This window comes from Danio rerio, chromosome 12 (assembly GCF_049306965.1).
Source record: "Danio rerio strain Tuebingen ecotype United States chromosome 12, GRCz12tu, whole genome shotgun sequence".
Taxonomy (NCBI): domain Eukaryota; kingdom Metazoa; phylum Chordata; class Actinopteri; order Cypriniformes; family Danionidae; genus Danio; species Danio rerio.
In genome coordinates, this window is record NC_133187.1 from 24,957,818 (window position 1) to 24,973,552 (window position 15,735).

General features: G+C 36.8%; 1 protein-coding gene across 14 annotated transcripts in view; it reads right to left on the reverse strand.

Moving 5' to 3' along the window:
• Positions 1–15,735, reverse strand: part of mpp7a (MAGUK p55 scaffold protein 7a) — a 207,739-nt gene that overhangs the window by 84,412 nt on the left and 107,592 nt on the right. For 13 of the 14 annotated variants that reach the window (XR_012387476.1, XR_012387475.1, XR_011017326.2 and 10 more), the window contains 5 exon segments: positions 11,223–11,304; positions 11,009–11,094; positions 10,638–10,712; positions 7,355–7,551; positions 6,154–6,218 (listed from right to left, as the gene is read on the reverse strand). Coding sequence is in view for 6 of the 14 variants with exons in the window: in XM_073917350.1 (XP_073773451.1) it covers positions 6,154–6,218; positions 7,355–7,551; positions 10,638–10,712; positions 11,009–11,094; positions 11,223–11,304 (505 nt within the window). In the remaining 8 variants the exon portion in view is untranslated. 14 annotated transcript variants of the gene reach the window in all.

Below are 15,735 nucleotides of genomic sequence, written 5' to 3' on the forward strand. Positions count from 1 at the left end.
GAGAATAAAATAAACAAACAACAGAGATTACTGTGTAAGCATCAGGGCAAGCTGTACCTATATAGGGAGTTTTTACACTAAGAAAAGTAACAAAGTTATTGTAAAATCTGTAAACTGAATCTCAGGTTTTTCTCATATCACATTTGACTGCCTATACTTAAGCTGGAGTAAATTCTTAATCATGTATACTCAAAAGTTGACATTTCATTCATTCATTTTCTTTTCAGCGTATTCCCTTTATTAATCTAGGGTTGCCACAGTGAAATGAACCGCCAACTTATCCAGCACATGTTTTACACTCTGATTCATACTCATACACTACGGACAATTTAGCCTACCCAATTCACCAATACTGTATGTCTTTGGACTGTGGGGGAAACCGGAGCACCAGGAGTAAACCCACGCAAACACAGGGACGAACACAGCGAACATGCAAACTCCACACAGAAACGCCAACTGACCCAGCCAAGGCTTGAACCAGCAACCTACTTGCTGTGAGGCAACAGCACTACCTACTGCACCACTGCGTCGCCAAGTTGACATTTCACTTTTCACAAAAGTTGTACATTTCTATTTCCTGGGTTCACATCCTTATGTGAATACGTATGATGTTAGTAGACTTACATACACAGTATATACTGTACACAACCCCAACTCAAAGCAGAATGGAAAATGAAAATAAAGAGTGATGTCTAAATTTACTTTGACTTGTATTTCATTGCAGACAATACAAAAAACATTATTTATTGTGCTCCTTAAGATTTTTATTGTTTTTTTTTTTGTTTTTGTTTTTTTTGCAACACAATTAAAAAAAAAACAGTTGGAACAGTAAAGGATTAACCACTTTTTTATGTTGTCATTCCTTTCACAACACTTAAAAGAGGTTTAGGGACTGAAGACACCAAATGATGATGTGTTTTAGGTGTAATTTTGTCAGATTCTTCCTGCAAACAAGTCTTATGGTGGGCAACAGTACGTAGTCTTTGTTGTCGCATTTTGCACTTCAAAATGCACCACACATTTTCTATAGGAGACAGGTCAGGACAGCAGACAGGCCAGTCAAGTACCTGTATCCTCTACTTCAGCAGCCAGAACTTTGTAATGTGTGCAGAATGTGATTTTGCATTGTCTTGCTGAAATATGCATGGAAAAGAAGGCAGCATGTTGTGCTCCAAAATCTCTATGTACTTTTTAGCAATAATGGTGCCATCACAGAAGTGCACATTACCTTTGCCAAGGGCAGTGACATAACCCCATACCATGACTGACCCTGGCTTTTGGACTTATTGCTGCTAACAGTCTGGATGATCCATTTCTTCGTTGGTCCAGAGCACACGGCATCAATTTCTCCCAAGAAACACCTAAAATACCTATTTTCTTATTGGCAGTGCATGTTTCCACTGTGATGGTTGATCCTAGATGCCTCCAAGCTCAAAGAAGTCGATGGCACTTCTGGACACAGTTAACATAGGGCTTCCTTTTGGCACAGTACAGTTTTAATTGGCAACTGTGGATGTAACTTTATATTGTGGTACTTGACAAAGGTTTGCCAAAGTAGTCCTAAGCCCATGTCGTGATATCGCATATTGATGAATGACAATTCTTGATGCAGTGCTGCTGGAGGAATCAGAGATCACGCTTGTTTGGCTTTGACTTGCACCCATGTCTTTTTTACGCATTTATATTCTGCCAGATCCTTTAAGTCTTTTAATTATGTTATGCTCTGTAAAAGGTGAAATATCCATTTGTCTTCTTATCTTTCCTTGAGCAACATTGTTTCCATGTTTTTAAACATACCAATAATTTTCTCACAGATTTGTTGACAAACTGCCGATCCTTGCATGTACTTTGCTCCTAAAGGACTAGAACTTTCTTGGATGCTGCTTTTTTACCAAATCAAAATTACAATCACCTGTTGACATCACCTGTTGCAAATCAAATCATTTTTTAACCAATTTACTTGGTTACCAGCCCTAAACTGCTCCTGTCCCAGCATTTTTTAGCATGTGTTGCAGGTCTAAATGCCAGGAAAGGATGTATATTTATAAATAAAATGAAGACATAACATAAAAAAAAATATTTAGTGTTCATATTGTCTGCAGTGAAATGTAAGTAAAAGTAAATTTGGAAATTATTACTATCTTTTTTTATTTGCGGTTTCCATACTGTCCCAACCTTTTTTGATTTGGGATTGTATATTTTTGCTTATTTGTGCAGGATTTCTTTATCCAAGATTATGAAACCCTGCTTGAGAGTTAATACCACTTTTCTCCTGTTAGCTTTGTGGTGTCAAAATTAAAGTTACAGATACTTGCAAATGTTATATGTACATACTTTTTACAGACACAGAAACTGTCTGTGTTGAGTAAAGAAAAAGTTCCAGCATTTTTAATGAAACATTTTCAAATATTGACCAAGAAAAAGGACAACAGAACTCAAAAAAGACCATTTATAGTCCTTTTGTCATTAGTCAGTTGGTAAGAAATGATTTGAGGATGCTCAAGGACAGAGCCAAGATGTATAAGAACATAAAGTCAAGATTTAGAAATGTATGAAGTGAAATGTCAGCAGAAGAATTTTCAATAATTGTTTACCCAGCTAAATTGTATGTATAATGTGGAAATGTGAAGAAAGATAAGTCACAATTCAGTTTAGCCAAGTTTGAAAAGAAAGTACTATTTCTATGAATCCTCTGCATGCTATTTCAATGCTTATAAATCATGACTTAGACATAATTTGACCATAGCAAGCCTTAAAGTTTTACTCTCTCTATACCTGCCCAGAGGTTAGGAGTTTGTAATGGATATGACATAAAACATCAGGTAGTGATGCTGTCATGCTCTTCTGATAAGTCAGGGTTTATGTGAGCACTCATATCTGCAGCACAAAGCTCCAGCATGTGTTCATTCATCCAAAAAGAGCCCCTAGTCACTGCTCTTTGAAATATGGGCTAACGTCATCACACTGCAGGCCAGTAGACAGATGGACTTACACTTAAAGCGCGCAGTTGAGCAGCTTCAAACAAACAAAATATCTTTCATATAAGCACACTAATGTGCATCTACTGTGCACCTGTGTTTGCATTGACATGTATATACAGCAGTCTGATTCAGCTCAAGACAGAAATGAACATACTATTGTCCATCTTTTTCTCTCTGGACTTGTATAATTGTTTTTTTTACACAGTATATTAGAAAGTCCAACTTATTAAAATAAAAAAAAAGTTTTTTTTCAAATCTGACACTTTCCTAAGGTTTTGGTTAATGATAAATAAAAATAATTTGAAGATGATTATACCAAAATGGATAGCACGATGGCTTATTGGTTCACAACAAGAAGGTTGTTGGTTCGAGTGCCAGTTAGGCCAGTAGGCATTTCTGTGTGGTGCTCCGCTGGATTTATATGGTTTCATATGGCTGTAATGTCCATTGATTATCATTTGGTAATTTTATAGCATATGTGCATACTAGGAATCTCAAACTCAAATTGGCAGGGGGGCATTTCAGTGACTGAAAATTCATAAGTGGGCCGTTTTAACATTCAAGCACAAGAAAAAAGGTGGAAATCTGACGTAATTAATGCATCGTCTATAAAATTAATATTCTGACCCAACCAATCGCGTAGCAGCAGAAAGCAGTTGTGGGTAGCTTAAGTGACTTTACTGGCAGTTGATGTTCTTCTCAATATCTTTTTTGTTTGTTTGTTTGTTTGTTTTTTTGTAAAACTATAACAGAGGGGAAAGTATGTACATATCACATTTACTTTAACAAGTTAAATTCAACCAAAGGTACAATTTTACTAATGTACATAGTTTTTATGCATACCTTAATAAGCATATGAGGAAAGTCTATTAAATGAGACTTGAATTGCGGGATCGCTGTATATTTTTGACGTCAGTTGCTGGCCGGAGGGGGGAGGAGGGCAGTCCGTGGGCCGGTAGTTTGAGACCACTGGTGTATACTCTTTATATGTTCTTCGAAATGTTTGAAGTATTAAAATTAGAAAATATATAATAATAAAAAAGGAATGTGCAAATTCAACGTATGATGTTATTCTGTAATGTAACAACTAAAGTTTAATATCACTATGTGAAATGTATAAAGTCTGTGAAAAATAATGGCGGTTTCATGACACCTGGGGTGGTCCTGGAAAAATCATCAACATCAATACCTCGGTGACACAAAACTTTTCCTTTTCTTTGTTTTGAGCAGCTGGCCGACAAAGTGATGGAGAAATATGGAAAAGGTGGGAGGCCGAGCATGTGGCATTGGGCATAATAATCTAGAGTGGCTGTTTAATTCAATCATGTGTGTGTGTGTGTGTGTGTGTGTGTGTGTGTGTGTGTGTAGTTGTATGATGACGGCAGCATGTCGAGTGTTGCAGTGCGTCTGTCTCGCGGTGAGCTTTAAGTGTGCCCATGTGTAGAGAGTAACCCAGCACAGATCTGTAAGGACCCCTGATGTCAGTCAATGGGAGCGATTAGAGCTGTGGTGTACAAACATATGCACACACAAACGCATACAAAAATCAGACATGAGAGATTAATGGAAACCAGAAGAGGAAGCTTATGTCCAGGCGTGCATTAATGTATATGTACATGAATACACATGTGTGCGTGTATTTATATGTGCCTGGCACCAATCAGGCGAGTCGGGGCGTCCCTGTCTGATCACTTCACCTTGCACCTCCCACCCTTCCCTAGCTCTCTTATAATCTTTTCCGGTTGCTGTTCCTTCTACTCTTTATTTTTTGAGTACTGCTCTTTTCAAAGGGTCTTGGCTGGATTGCTTTGGCATCTAGCATACAACAATTCAAAGATTAAATTCTGCTATAGTCCAGAAACAAAAGGATGAGTGTGTGTGCAAGGCTCAACAATAAGATGACTTGTGTCAAGAGACAAAGAGTAGATACTGATATTTCTGTTGCAAATAATAGAAAGTTGCTTAATTTCATCTGTCTTAGTTTACAGTACACTTGAATACATCATTACTAGGAATTATTGATTTTGTTGATTATATAATTTCAAGAATATACAAGTATCAAGTTAATCAAAATTTTACTTTTTGTGGGTGCAAAAGCATTGTGAATCATTTTTTAAATATGTTTGTAATGATGTATTTATTTATATGCATAGAAGTCCACTGAAAGATTACTGAGGACCCCTGACTGAGGAGCACTTTAGTTTATGTAAATAAAAATGTTCGGATGTAAATTAAAATGCTTTAATTACCAAGGTAATGATATTTAATCGGCAAAGAAATGTCTTCGTCTGAACTGCAAAAAACACTTTTAACACTCTCGAACGGAGGTGTTTATTAATGTCATTTCATATTCTATAAAACAAATGGACAAATATTTGTAGTAAATGAGTTGACAAAAAGGGCCAAGAATAATTTGATGACAGTGAGGATAAAAGTGTTCATTCAGAATAAGTTAGTAAATGATTAATAAACTATTCAAATCAACATTTATATCTTAATATAAATAAAGGGTCAGTATTAAATAAACAATACATCTTAGCAATCTTATCTAAAAATAACAAGAGTGTCAAAGTATACATAAAATTGGATAAAACAACAACAAAATAATAATTTAACAATATATCATGATTTGTGATTATAACTGTACAGTAATTTTATTAGATTTAGATTTTATTTGTGTATCTTGAAAGGAACAGAAATTAATAAAGTCCCTTACTTTCTTGTTTATTTGTATCTGCAGTTATAAACTGCTTACTAACATCAGAGTTAATGCTTAACAGATAATGAATCAACTATTAGCTAATGTTTAGTAGATGACTTATAGTGGGTAGTTATTATAAAGTATTACCGAACTGTCTATACTAGACATTAAAATCTAGTGTGATCCACATATTTAAGTTAAAAGTTAAACATTATTTATGGAAAACTTAATTGTACTTCAGATGTGTATACATAACATCACTTTCAGTTGCTTTGACCTAAATAATCACACCATGGCTAACAATCAATCATTCTTTTATTGTTTTCCCACTACTAATGGGCCGAATCATCCATCAAATAAAAAAAACTACAAAAAAAAAAAACAAAACAAAAAAAACACATATTGTAGAGCCCTTTGTGTATTTCAGTGTCTGTTTTAGTAGCTGCATGCCTACATGAGTGTGGTCCTTACAAAATCTTTTGCTGGAGGTCCTCTGAAGTGTCATGACAGGCGTGGGTCTCCAGACTGCAAGCCTCCTGAAGAAAGTGAAGAGAAAGATAGAGCTAGTTTGATTGTTTATGTTTAAGGTCATGACAGCTTCTATGGATATGTTATTGATGAGAAAAAGTATAACTGTGAAATTATACATTTTTTTAACTGTATTTGCTTTAACTGTTTAAATCTAAAACTGCTTTAACTGTTTAAATCTAAAAATTCTAGCCTAATTAAAACCAACAGAGAAAGAGCTAGTGTTGCATTTAGAGAGCTTGCAATCACATAGTGTTTGGGGCTGTATTAATCATCTTTGCGTAAGTAATTGGATCCAAAAAAAATAAATAAATCTGTGAAAAACAGGGGTGATTCTAGGCAAAGGTGTCAGCTTGCTCATCAAATCAGTCACTATAATTTATAATCAAAATGTGTAAAGGTAATATAATAATGGCAATATAACACTCCAAAAAAGATTGACAAGCGTATTCTGTAGTCACACAGAGACATGCAATAAACCTATCAGATTTTATTACCATATGGGGATTACTAAACACCTAACTACAATGCAGTGCTACCTGCATAAGTATCCATTAGTGAATGTGTGTGTGTGAGAGAGAAAGCGAGAACGAAAGATCAGCCAGAAACAGCACGAGCTACTGTACATTTGACAGGTTCAAAAATGTGTTTTACTTTTGAAAGTTACTTTTTCAAGAGAAACAGAGCAAAGAAACTATTTCCTAAGGCAGCGCACATGTGCACGCACATCAGACTGCACTTTTACGCAGAACGCAACTGATGTGCAATTTTCCATGCGTGGACGTCCAAAGTGGATGTGAACCAGTGCTATCATTGTCTGTCATTACTCATTCCAGGCCAGACAGCCACGGAAATCCAAAGTATTTTGGCCGAGCCCTCTTGCACAAAAAGGGAAAAAAATGACGAGGAAGACAAAAAACAAAATCTCAGAAAAGTCATTCCTTTCATAGTAGGGAGTGAAAGTCAGGTTGTAATGGAGTGGAAGAAGTCTGGAATGATGGAGAGACGGAGAGATGGATGCATGACAGGAGAATATGATATACGAGGGGGCTGGACAGAGGGCGGACAGAATGATGGACTCATGGAGCGCTGTTGAATTTAAACCTGGTGATAGTGGGAGGAAGACAGAGGAGCATTGGCTAACCTTTCCTGAAAGTGTTTGGAAGGGATGAGGCCAGCGCGCAGGTTGCCATCGCCCTCCAGTTTGGCCTGCCACCATGTGGCATCATCCTGACTCATAACCTGGAGGATATCGCCCTTCTTGAACCCCAAGCCTGCCTCCTTGCAAGGGATCGCCTTATCCTCAGCTGGATTGTAGTCAAAAAGCGCCTTTATAAACATCTAAAAAGCAAGAGAGAGAGAGAAAAGAGCTTCAAAATGAACAACATTAAATGGATTAAACTGAAATGAGAGAAGGATGAGATTCAAATCACATCTGCTCCATCCCCCTTCTCTAAATCATGACCAAATCAAGGTGCATTTTGGGTAGCAGACTGATTTTCCACACATACACTCTTAAAATCCCGTTGGAAATGTGGTGTGATTCTCATTAGAGCTTCTCTTAACAAAGGAGATCATGAGGTGTTTGGGGGACTGGAGTGAATGAGCAGACGTTTCAAATAAATAAATAAGACAAATAAGAAAGTAAAGAGCTACTGAGAGCAAGAGGAGACAGCAAAGTTCCCAAAAGCATAGAGCAGTGGCTTGTGTTGATTTAAAGAGCTGCGTGTGCCATACAGAATAATGATGTTACAGTGGAGAACGTTCCCCACAAACACACCAATACATCCTGAGGGAACGCTTCATCTCGCTGTCTCGCACTCCATCATTTTTTTATCCCTTATACACATGTGCAGCCAATTAGCAGCACTTCAACATATTCATTACACGTGCGGAAAACAGTAAACTACGGTCACTGGATAAAACACACACACACACACACACATGCAGCTTATAACTGAATTCAAAACAGAAACATATTTAAATCATTACTGCACAGTAAAAGGAATATAACAGACTTGCAAAGAAATAATACTGCCAACATTTACAGCAGAACGTGCAAAAGTCTGGAGTCAGTCATTTATTTTTTGCATTGAATTTAGACTTATTTTTAAAAGCATTTAAATACAGTGGTCCCTTGCTATAAAATGATACACCTTCTCACAGTTTTGCTGATTTTTTTAGTGCAATTTGACATGCTTTGTTTTTTAACATTGCATTGTGTTCTGCGTCCTGATTGGCTGTGGATCATTGACAATCAATCTCCTCTGTGATGTGTCTCCTGTACAGTAGAGAATGCATTCAGCTTGCCAAATTTGCATAAATCTTTGATCGCTAGCAGTGTGACACTGAAGTGCTGTGCTGTATGTTTGCATGTTTTCTCCCAACAAACCCCATTATGTTCATGAAACAACACCATCAAAGACACCCACAGTAGCACACAAAGGGAAGGGGAAGACGCGAACCATCGCATAAAAAGTTGGACTTCTGGACATGCTAATGGAAGGTAGAAGTTATGCAAGTGTTTAAACGGGAGAGAAAAGGGTGAAAATGTTAATGCCTCTCTGAGAAAAGTGTAAAAAGGGTGTAGTGAGGGGTTTTACAGCCAAACATCTATAATAATTGTAAAAAAACTGTTAAAAAATAAATCCAACTACTTCACGGATTCCCCTTTTGCAGGCTATTTTTAGAACGCAATCATGGGATTAACAAGGGACCAGTAAAATTCTTTAATTAATGATTTTTACAAAAATATTAAACAGAAAAAAATACATATTTTAAATTGATAGCATTACTTAAAACAACAAATCAATTAATTAGAAGTATTTCCAAATGATTGTGACTAAAGCAGTGGCTACCATTCAAGATGTCAACATGTATGCTGCTTTGGCAGAAATGTAAATGATATATATATATATTTTTTTTTGACATGGCAATGCCAGAATGCACTGCAAAACTCTGCTAAAACTGATTTGTTCATGGTCAAGGTCAAGATGAACTGCTGCAGTTCAAACAGAGCATCAGAATGGGAAAGAAAGGTGATTTAAGTGACTTTAAACGTGGCATGGTTGTTGGTGCCAGACAAGCTGGTTTACACATTTCAAAAACTACTGGGATTTTCACGCACAACAATCTCAACAGAGAATGGTCCGAAAAAGAGAAAACATCCAGTGAGCGGCAGTTCTGTGGGCGCAAATGCCTTGTTGATGCCAGAGATCAGAGGAGAATGGCCAGACTGCTCCGAGCTGATAGAAAGGCAACACTAACTCAAATAATCACTTGTTACAACCGAGGTGTGCAGAAGAGCATCTCGGAAGGCACAACATATTGAACCTTGAGGTGGACGGGCTACAGTAACAGAAGATAACACCGGGTCCCACTCCTGTCAGCTAAAAGCAGGAAACTAAGGCTATAATTCGCACAGGCTCACCAAAATTGGAAAAATATTTCCACGTCTGATACGTCTTGATTTCTACTACAACATTCAGACGGTAGAGTCAAAATTTAGCATCAACAACATGAAAGCCATGGATCCATGCTGCCTTGTATCAATGGCTTAGGCTGGTGGTTGTGGTGTAATGGTGTGGGAGATATTTTCTTGGCACAATTTGGGCTCATTAGTACCAATTGAGCATTGTGTCAACACCACAGCCTACCTGAGTATTGTTGCTGACCATGTTTATGACCACAGTGTACCACAGCAGGATAATGCACCATAAACCGTGAATCACTTTAGACTGGTTTTTTGAACATGACAATGAGTTCACTGTACTCAAATAGTAATCTCAATCCAATAGAGCACCTTTGGGATGTGGTAAAATGGGAGATTCACATCATGGACGTGAAGCCGACAAATCTGCAGCAACTGCATGATACTATCATGCCAATATGGATCAATATCTAAGAGGAATATTTCCAGTACCTTGTTGAATCTATGCCACAAAGGATTAAAGCAGTTCTGAGGGCAAAAGTGGGTCCAACCAGGTACTAGTACCTAATAAAGTGGCCATTGAGTGTATTTATTATTTAATTACATTACTTGCATCAAGTCTTTACCTTAAAATGATCTGAGAATCCACTATTACCAGGCTTTACTTTTTTTTGTGGTGTGAGTGACTGACTTCTAAGAGTCTCTGCACATGTGGAACATTTCAAATCAGTCATTATTGAGGTTTTCATGTAGACAGCAAGCTGTGAGGCAGCTCTCCTGGTTTAGGAACAGATTGACAGGAGCTGGACGAGAGCTAAGGGGTTTAGTGCAAATCATTTGCGTCAAAGATGGATGAGAACGAAAGCTCATCCATCAAGGCCGTAGTCTGTGGTACATGAACGGAGGAAAAACTCCCCACTGTCAGAGTAAAACATCTCACATCAGCCTTCTCTCTCCCCAACTGTGTGTTATGTCTGATCAGCAGTGAACTGTGTACCTTGGGCTCCTTGCTTTGTGCCTCATCTTTGATGCCTGGGACCACTTTAAATGTGATGGCACCTTGTGACTGGGACTGTAAACAAAAACAAAATGAAAACTATCGACAACATTTTCAACAAATAAAAAGACCAATTAAATATGTTAATGAATATGCACATCTCATTTTATAATTATACATGAAACTGAGCTTGAAACAACATTTTATTTTTTAACTTTTGCTATAATCTCCTAAAAAATACAAAGCTTTCTTCAAAAGTTTACAGTACAAAAAAGTTTTGGATGAATAAAATCCTAAACAATATTCTATTACAGAAACATGTTGCTAATGACATTATGATTTTTTTTTCTCACAGACACACACACACATACCAGAATGCGAATAATTTCCTCAGGTTTTTTGTCATCTACAGGGATACCGTTGACCTCTTTTAGCTCATCCCCGACATGTATCAGCCCTGAATGCAACAAAGATTAATGGATGGCAATAGTGGAAAAAGCACAGATTATTCAGTATAATAAACAATATCGAACTTCCAACTAAACATTTGAGTGTTGTCAGGGTATATTTAAGTATAGAGCTCACCACTTCTGTCTGCTGCGCCACCCCTTAAGATACGCGCCACTAAGATTGCTCCAGTGTGTTCATCTTTCTTTATGGTGGCACCCTGTAACACACATACACACACACACACACACATTATGAGTCAACTGACATCCCCAGTAAAAACAAAAATACTATAAAAGTCATTGAATGCAGCTTTCCAACATACTTCAGTATATCTTCCTTTGTGTGTGTTTATAAGAAATAAACTCAAACAACTTTGAAACAAGCAGAAGGAGAATAAGTGACAATTTTCATTATTGTGTAAAGTAAACCAATCATTTAAAAATGCAGATTAGTTTATGAATGAAACAAAGTGTTGAAATTAACTGAGCACCACAAGGCTCCCTTTTCAATGGACCCTTTTCATAAGACTTTAAGTGTCATAAATCCTTGAAAGTTTTTTTTTAATAACTTATTTACATTAATGAAGCTATACTGTGTACTATATATTCATCTTTGCATCAAAAAAAAAAGACCTCTTTTGCACGGTGCTTGTAATGCAGCGTCTGTGGGTGGAAAAGTAAATCTTGTTCTCTCTTCAGGTGGCCTTTTTATTTACCTTTTTCTGAACTTCTTAACAACATTGTTTAGTTTTTTTTATTATTTGACCAAATAGGAACACAAAAAAAATTTTTTTTTTTGTTTCGCTGATCCACAAGTTGAGGCAACCATGATGACTTCCATTTCTGAAATACCAGGAAATGTGACAATTATTGCATTTGCTGAATGATGAAGCCTAGTTTCATAGCAATTGTGTTGATTCAATACTTTGACAGTAATGGGAAATTTATACAAACTCTAAAAGAACTCTTAAAATCTTCAGAAAACTGATGGAAAACGTTTTTATGGATATATCACCTGACTTGAGTCTGCACCTCAGACAAAGAGAGCAGACAAGATGACAGAAACAGCTTTATGCTGATGAAATACTGTAGATTTTTTTATGTAAACTAACATAAGCACATATTGGGCAGCATAAACCACCAAAACGTATCACAGAAACTTCCGTATTATTGTGTGTCAAGTCAGCATAATAATGATCACAACAGGCCTAAAAAGGCTTAGCATGCATTCTGCCATTACAACATTTAATATGCTAGCATGTGTTTTTCTGTGTCTGTGGAAGCAAAAAAAGAACTCGGTGAGTATAGAGGTATGGACAGATACACACAACCACTTAATGGCTTAAGTAGACTGCTACGCTTGCCAAAAAACAAGCAGGAATGCAAATGCATAAGCTATCCATGGTACTGCTGTGCCAACTATCTGCTCTGCCAGCCCTCGGTGTCATCCTGCCGCCATACATACTCGTAAACTACTGTAACAGAGACACATGTGGCCACACTCACAGCATGGGTTGTCACACACAAACACAGCCAAATTAGATGGTGAGACTAAGAAAGCAAGATTCCTAGCCGGCCCGTTCAGACACAGACAACATGTCAGACAATTTGAGCTTTAGTGTGTCTTTTTTCACCCTCTGTTTTCTGCATCAGTGTCTCGAAGGCTGTTATTATTTCCAAAGCATCCATGACAGTGGATGAAGGTGCTCCACCAGTGTGAATGTGCATTTAAAAAACCATCAAGATTTTTTTACCTCCCTAATTCAGGTGTCTAAAAGTAGTGAAAAATTGGCCTTGACAAAAGTTGTTCCATTGGCACATCAATGGCATTTCCAATAAAAAAGAGATACACACAATCTTTTTTTTTTTTTTTTCCTAATCTGCATTACCTCAGAGTAACCAGTAATCTGCTGTCGAAGCTGTTTTGATGACTCGGTCACCTATAATGATTTTACAATGTCATCATCATGACTAACACATAAGCTCAAGGTCCTCGTCTGATGTGTTAAACACAGCCTTTATGATGGAAAGTGCAGCCGTTTGTCGACACACCCTTTGAATTTTTTCTGTTGATCAAATAATTGGAGCAATTTGGTGACCTGGAAGGACGTGAAGGCGATTGGCCTGGAGCTTTGGGAGGTGAGAGAAACCAGCGATCAGCTGAACTGTTGCATTTCAACCTGAGATAAAGCAGTGGTGTTTATGATACACACAAAAAAAGAGAGATTGAGTGAGAGAAAAAGAGTGAAAAAGAGAATTAACCGACAGATTTATCGTATCATTTTGTTAAATGTGATAAAAATAATAGCGAATTCTGCCCAAAGGCTTTAGTTTAATAAAAACATTTAATATTTAATCAATCTATACCAGGCTGTGAATTATACATTGACGATTGGGGTTAATCAAGTTTTTCGATTATGTTATGTCTCAATTAAACTTATGTTTTCAATGTTTTGAGGGATATTGAGTGGATCTCAATAACATTTGTAATATTAAATAAACCTGGACTAATGGATGACCATGAAAGACTGCAAATATTTTTGTAATAAATATTTTATTACACAAGTGTGTAATAAAACACAAACTATGCATCTAGTTTCATGGACACCTACAGATGCCTATTTTACAAGAAACATGTTTTTTATACACTTGCGCTGTCTGTTGATGCTCTTGATTTGCCAGTTTTAAACTACTAAATTAATATTTTTTGCCGTAAACATGCATTCACAATGGTATGAACCATTACAGGGGTGGTCAAATGAATATTTAGGTTATCTATTATTTTAATTTTATATATTATTTAAGATAAAGATCAGAGCAAACTATTTCTTAATTATTAAATGGCAGACCTCCATTCACGTTTTGATATCCTTTAGGGGGGAGAAAGCGTTAATTAGGGGGGTCTGATAAGACTCAAATCAGATAACCTCAAAACAAATAAAAACAAATTCAACTGACAGCATTTCAGTATAGATATTGTTAGGACATTTAAAATTTTACATTTAATTTAATTTACAATTTCTCCCCTCCCCACAAAAGTGTTGTGGTTCACTCCATAAACTACACAAATTTGTGATTTTAGTCTTTTTTAGACTTTTTTACTGCAGATTTATTATTTTTTGTAATTATTAGAATTAGAGAAGTGGCAAAATTATTATTTTTTTATATCTATAAATAGAAACACAAAATTTGAACAACATAGTAAAAGGTCTTTACTGGAACACATATTTAATAAACTAATTATAATCTAATTTCGAGAGGATCGCGTGCTTATGATTGACCATGGCTTGTCCCAGATTAGGTAACACATGATTCACCAATCAGATGATTCCTAACTCACCATAAATAACCACAGTTTCTTACCTCAGTTATTCTTATCATAAATAATCCCCCTTCCAACCCTACTACTCATCCTTTTTTCCTTGATAGGGCAGCACAGGGGCCCAGTGATTAGCACTTTTGCCTCTCAGCAAGAATGTCACTGGTTCTTAGAAGTCTTTACCAGGCCAGTTGACATTTCTATGCAGAGTTTACATGTTCTCCCAGTGCTCACGTGGGTTTCCTTTCACAGTTCAAAGACATGTGACATAAGTAAATTGACCAAAGCAAATTGGCACCAAACATGAGCTCTTAGTTAGCAGTATTTCTCTCAATAGTAATCCCTAATTTGTCATTAGCCATAAATAAGCAGAGGAGTTCTTGAGATCTACCCGAGCTCAAACTCCTCTCTCACCCTGCAAACAGGAGGGAGCCTCAGGCTTGAGGATCTTATGAACTCTCTCAGGACAGCATTCCAAACACAGTTTATAATCAATCATCAGCTAAGTGAACACTTTCAAGTAAGGTTTCAACTGGTAGAAGATTTTCCCTTTTTTCAGTAACAAAAAAAAAAAAAAAAAAAAAATATATATATATATATATATATATATATATATATATATATATAGCAACAAGCTAAAAAATAAAATCTATCAAATTAAAAAAAGATAAAGATAGACTAGGAAGAACAGCATGAGTTAGCCTGATTCATCAGCAGGTTTGGTCTGAAATATATACACCTCTGCCTCAGACAAGATGGATTTTCTTCAATCACACATACTGCTAAGAGCCACGCTAAACTTGGTAGACCAACCGACGATCACAGGCACAATTTACCCATCAGTACACCTCTGTGAGTCATCCTCGCAATCACACTCAGGAGTACAAACCTATTCTCACAGAAAGGTCACTCATAATAGGCGGTTGAAGGAAACAAGCAGGTTCTTTGATTGGGCATTTTCAAGGTCTTTTTTCCTCTTGGTGCTGCCCATTAAAACATGCTCTATAAATAGACGCTAATGAAATATTTTCCTCTGAAAGTCAAGAAAGGGAGAGAGAAAGCAGAAACTGAGACGGAAGAAAAATTAAGCTAAGAATAAGTTAAGAATAAGAGGCCGTGGCTCCCTAAATTACTCATCAGTAACGTGACCCACGGCTGCCAGTTGTGGAGGTGATCAGCTCCATATGCTGAGACTCTTAGCGCATAAATGCTTATGACTGTTATTATAAGGTCGGCCAAAAGTGGATAGCTTAATCTGCGCAGAGCTCAGAACGGCGGGACAGCAGTCATTCTTCAAGAGACTCATCCTGATGACAGATTGACGTATACA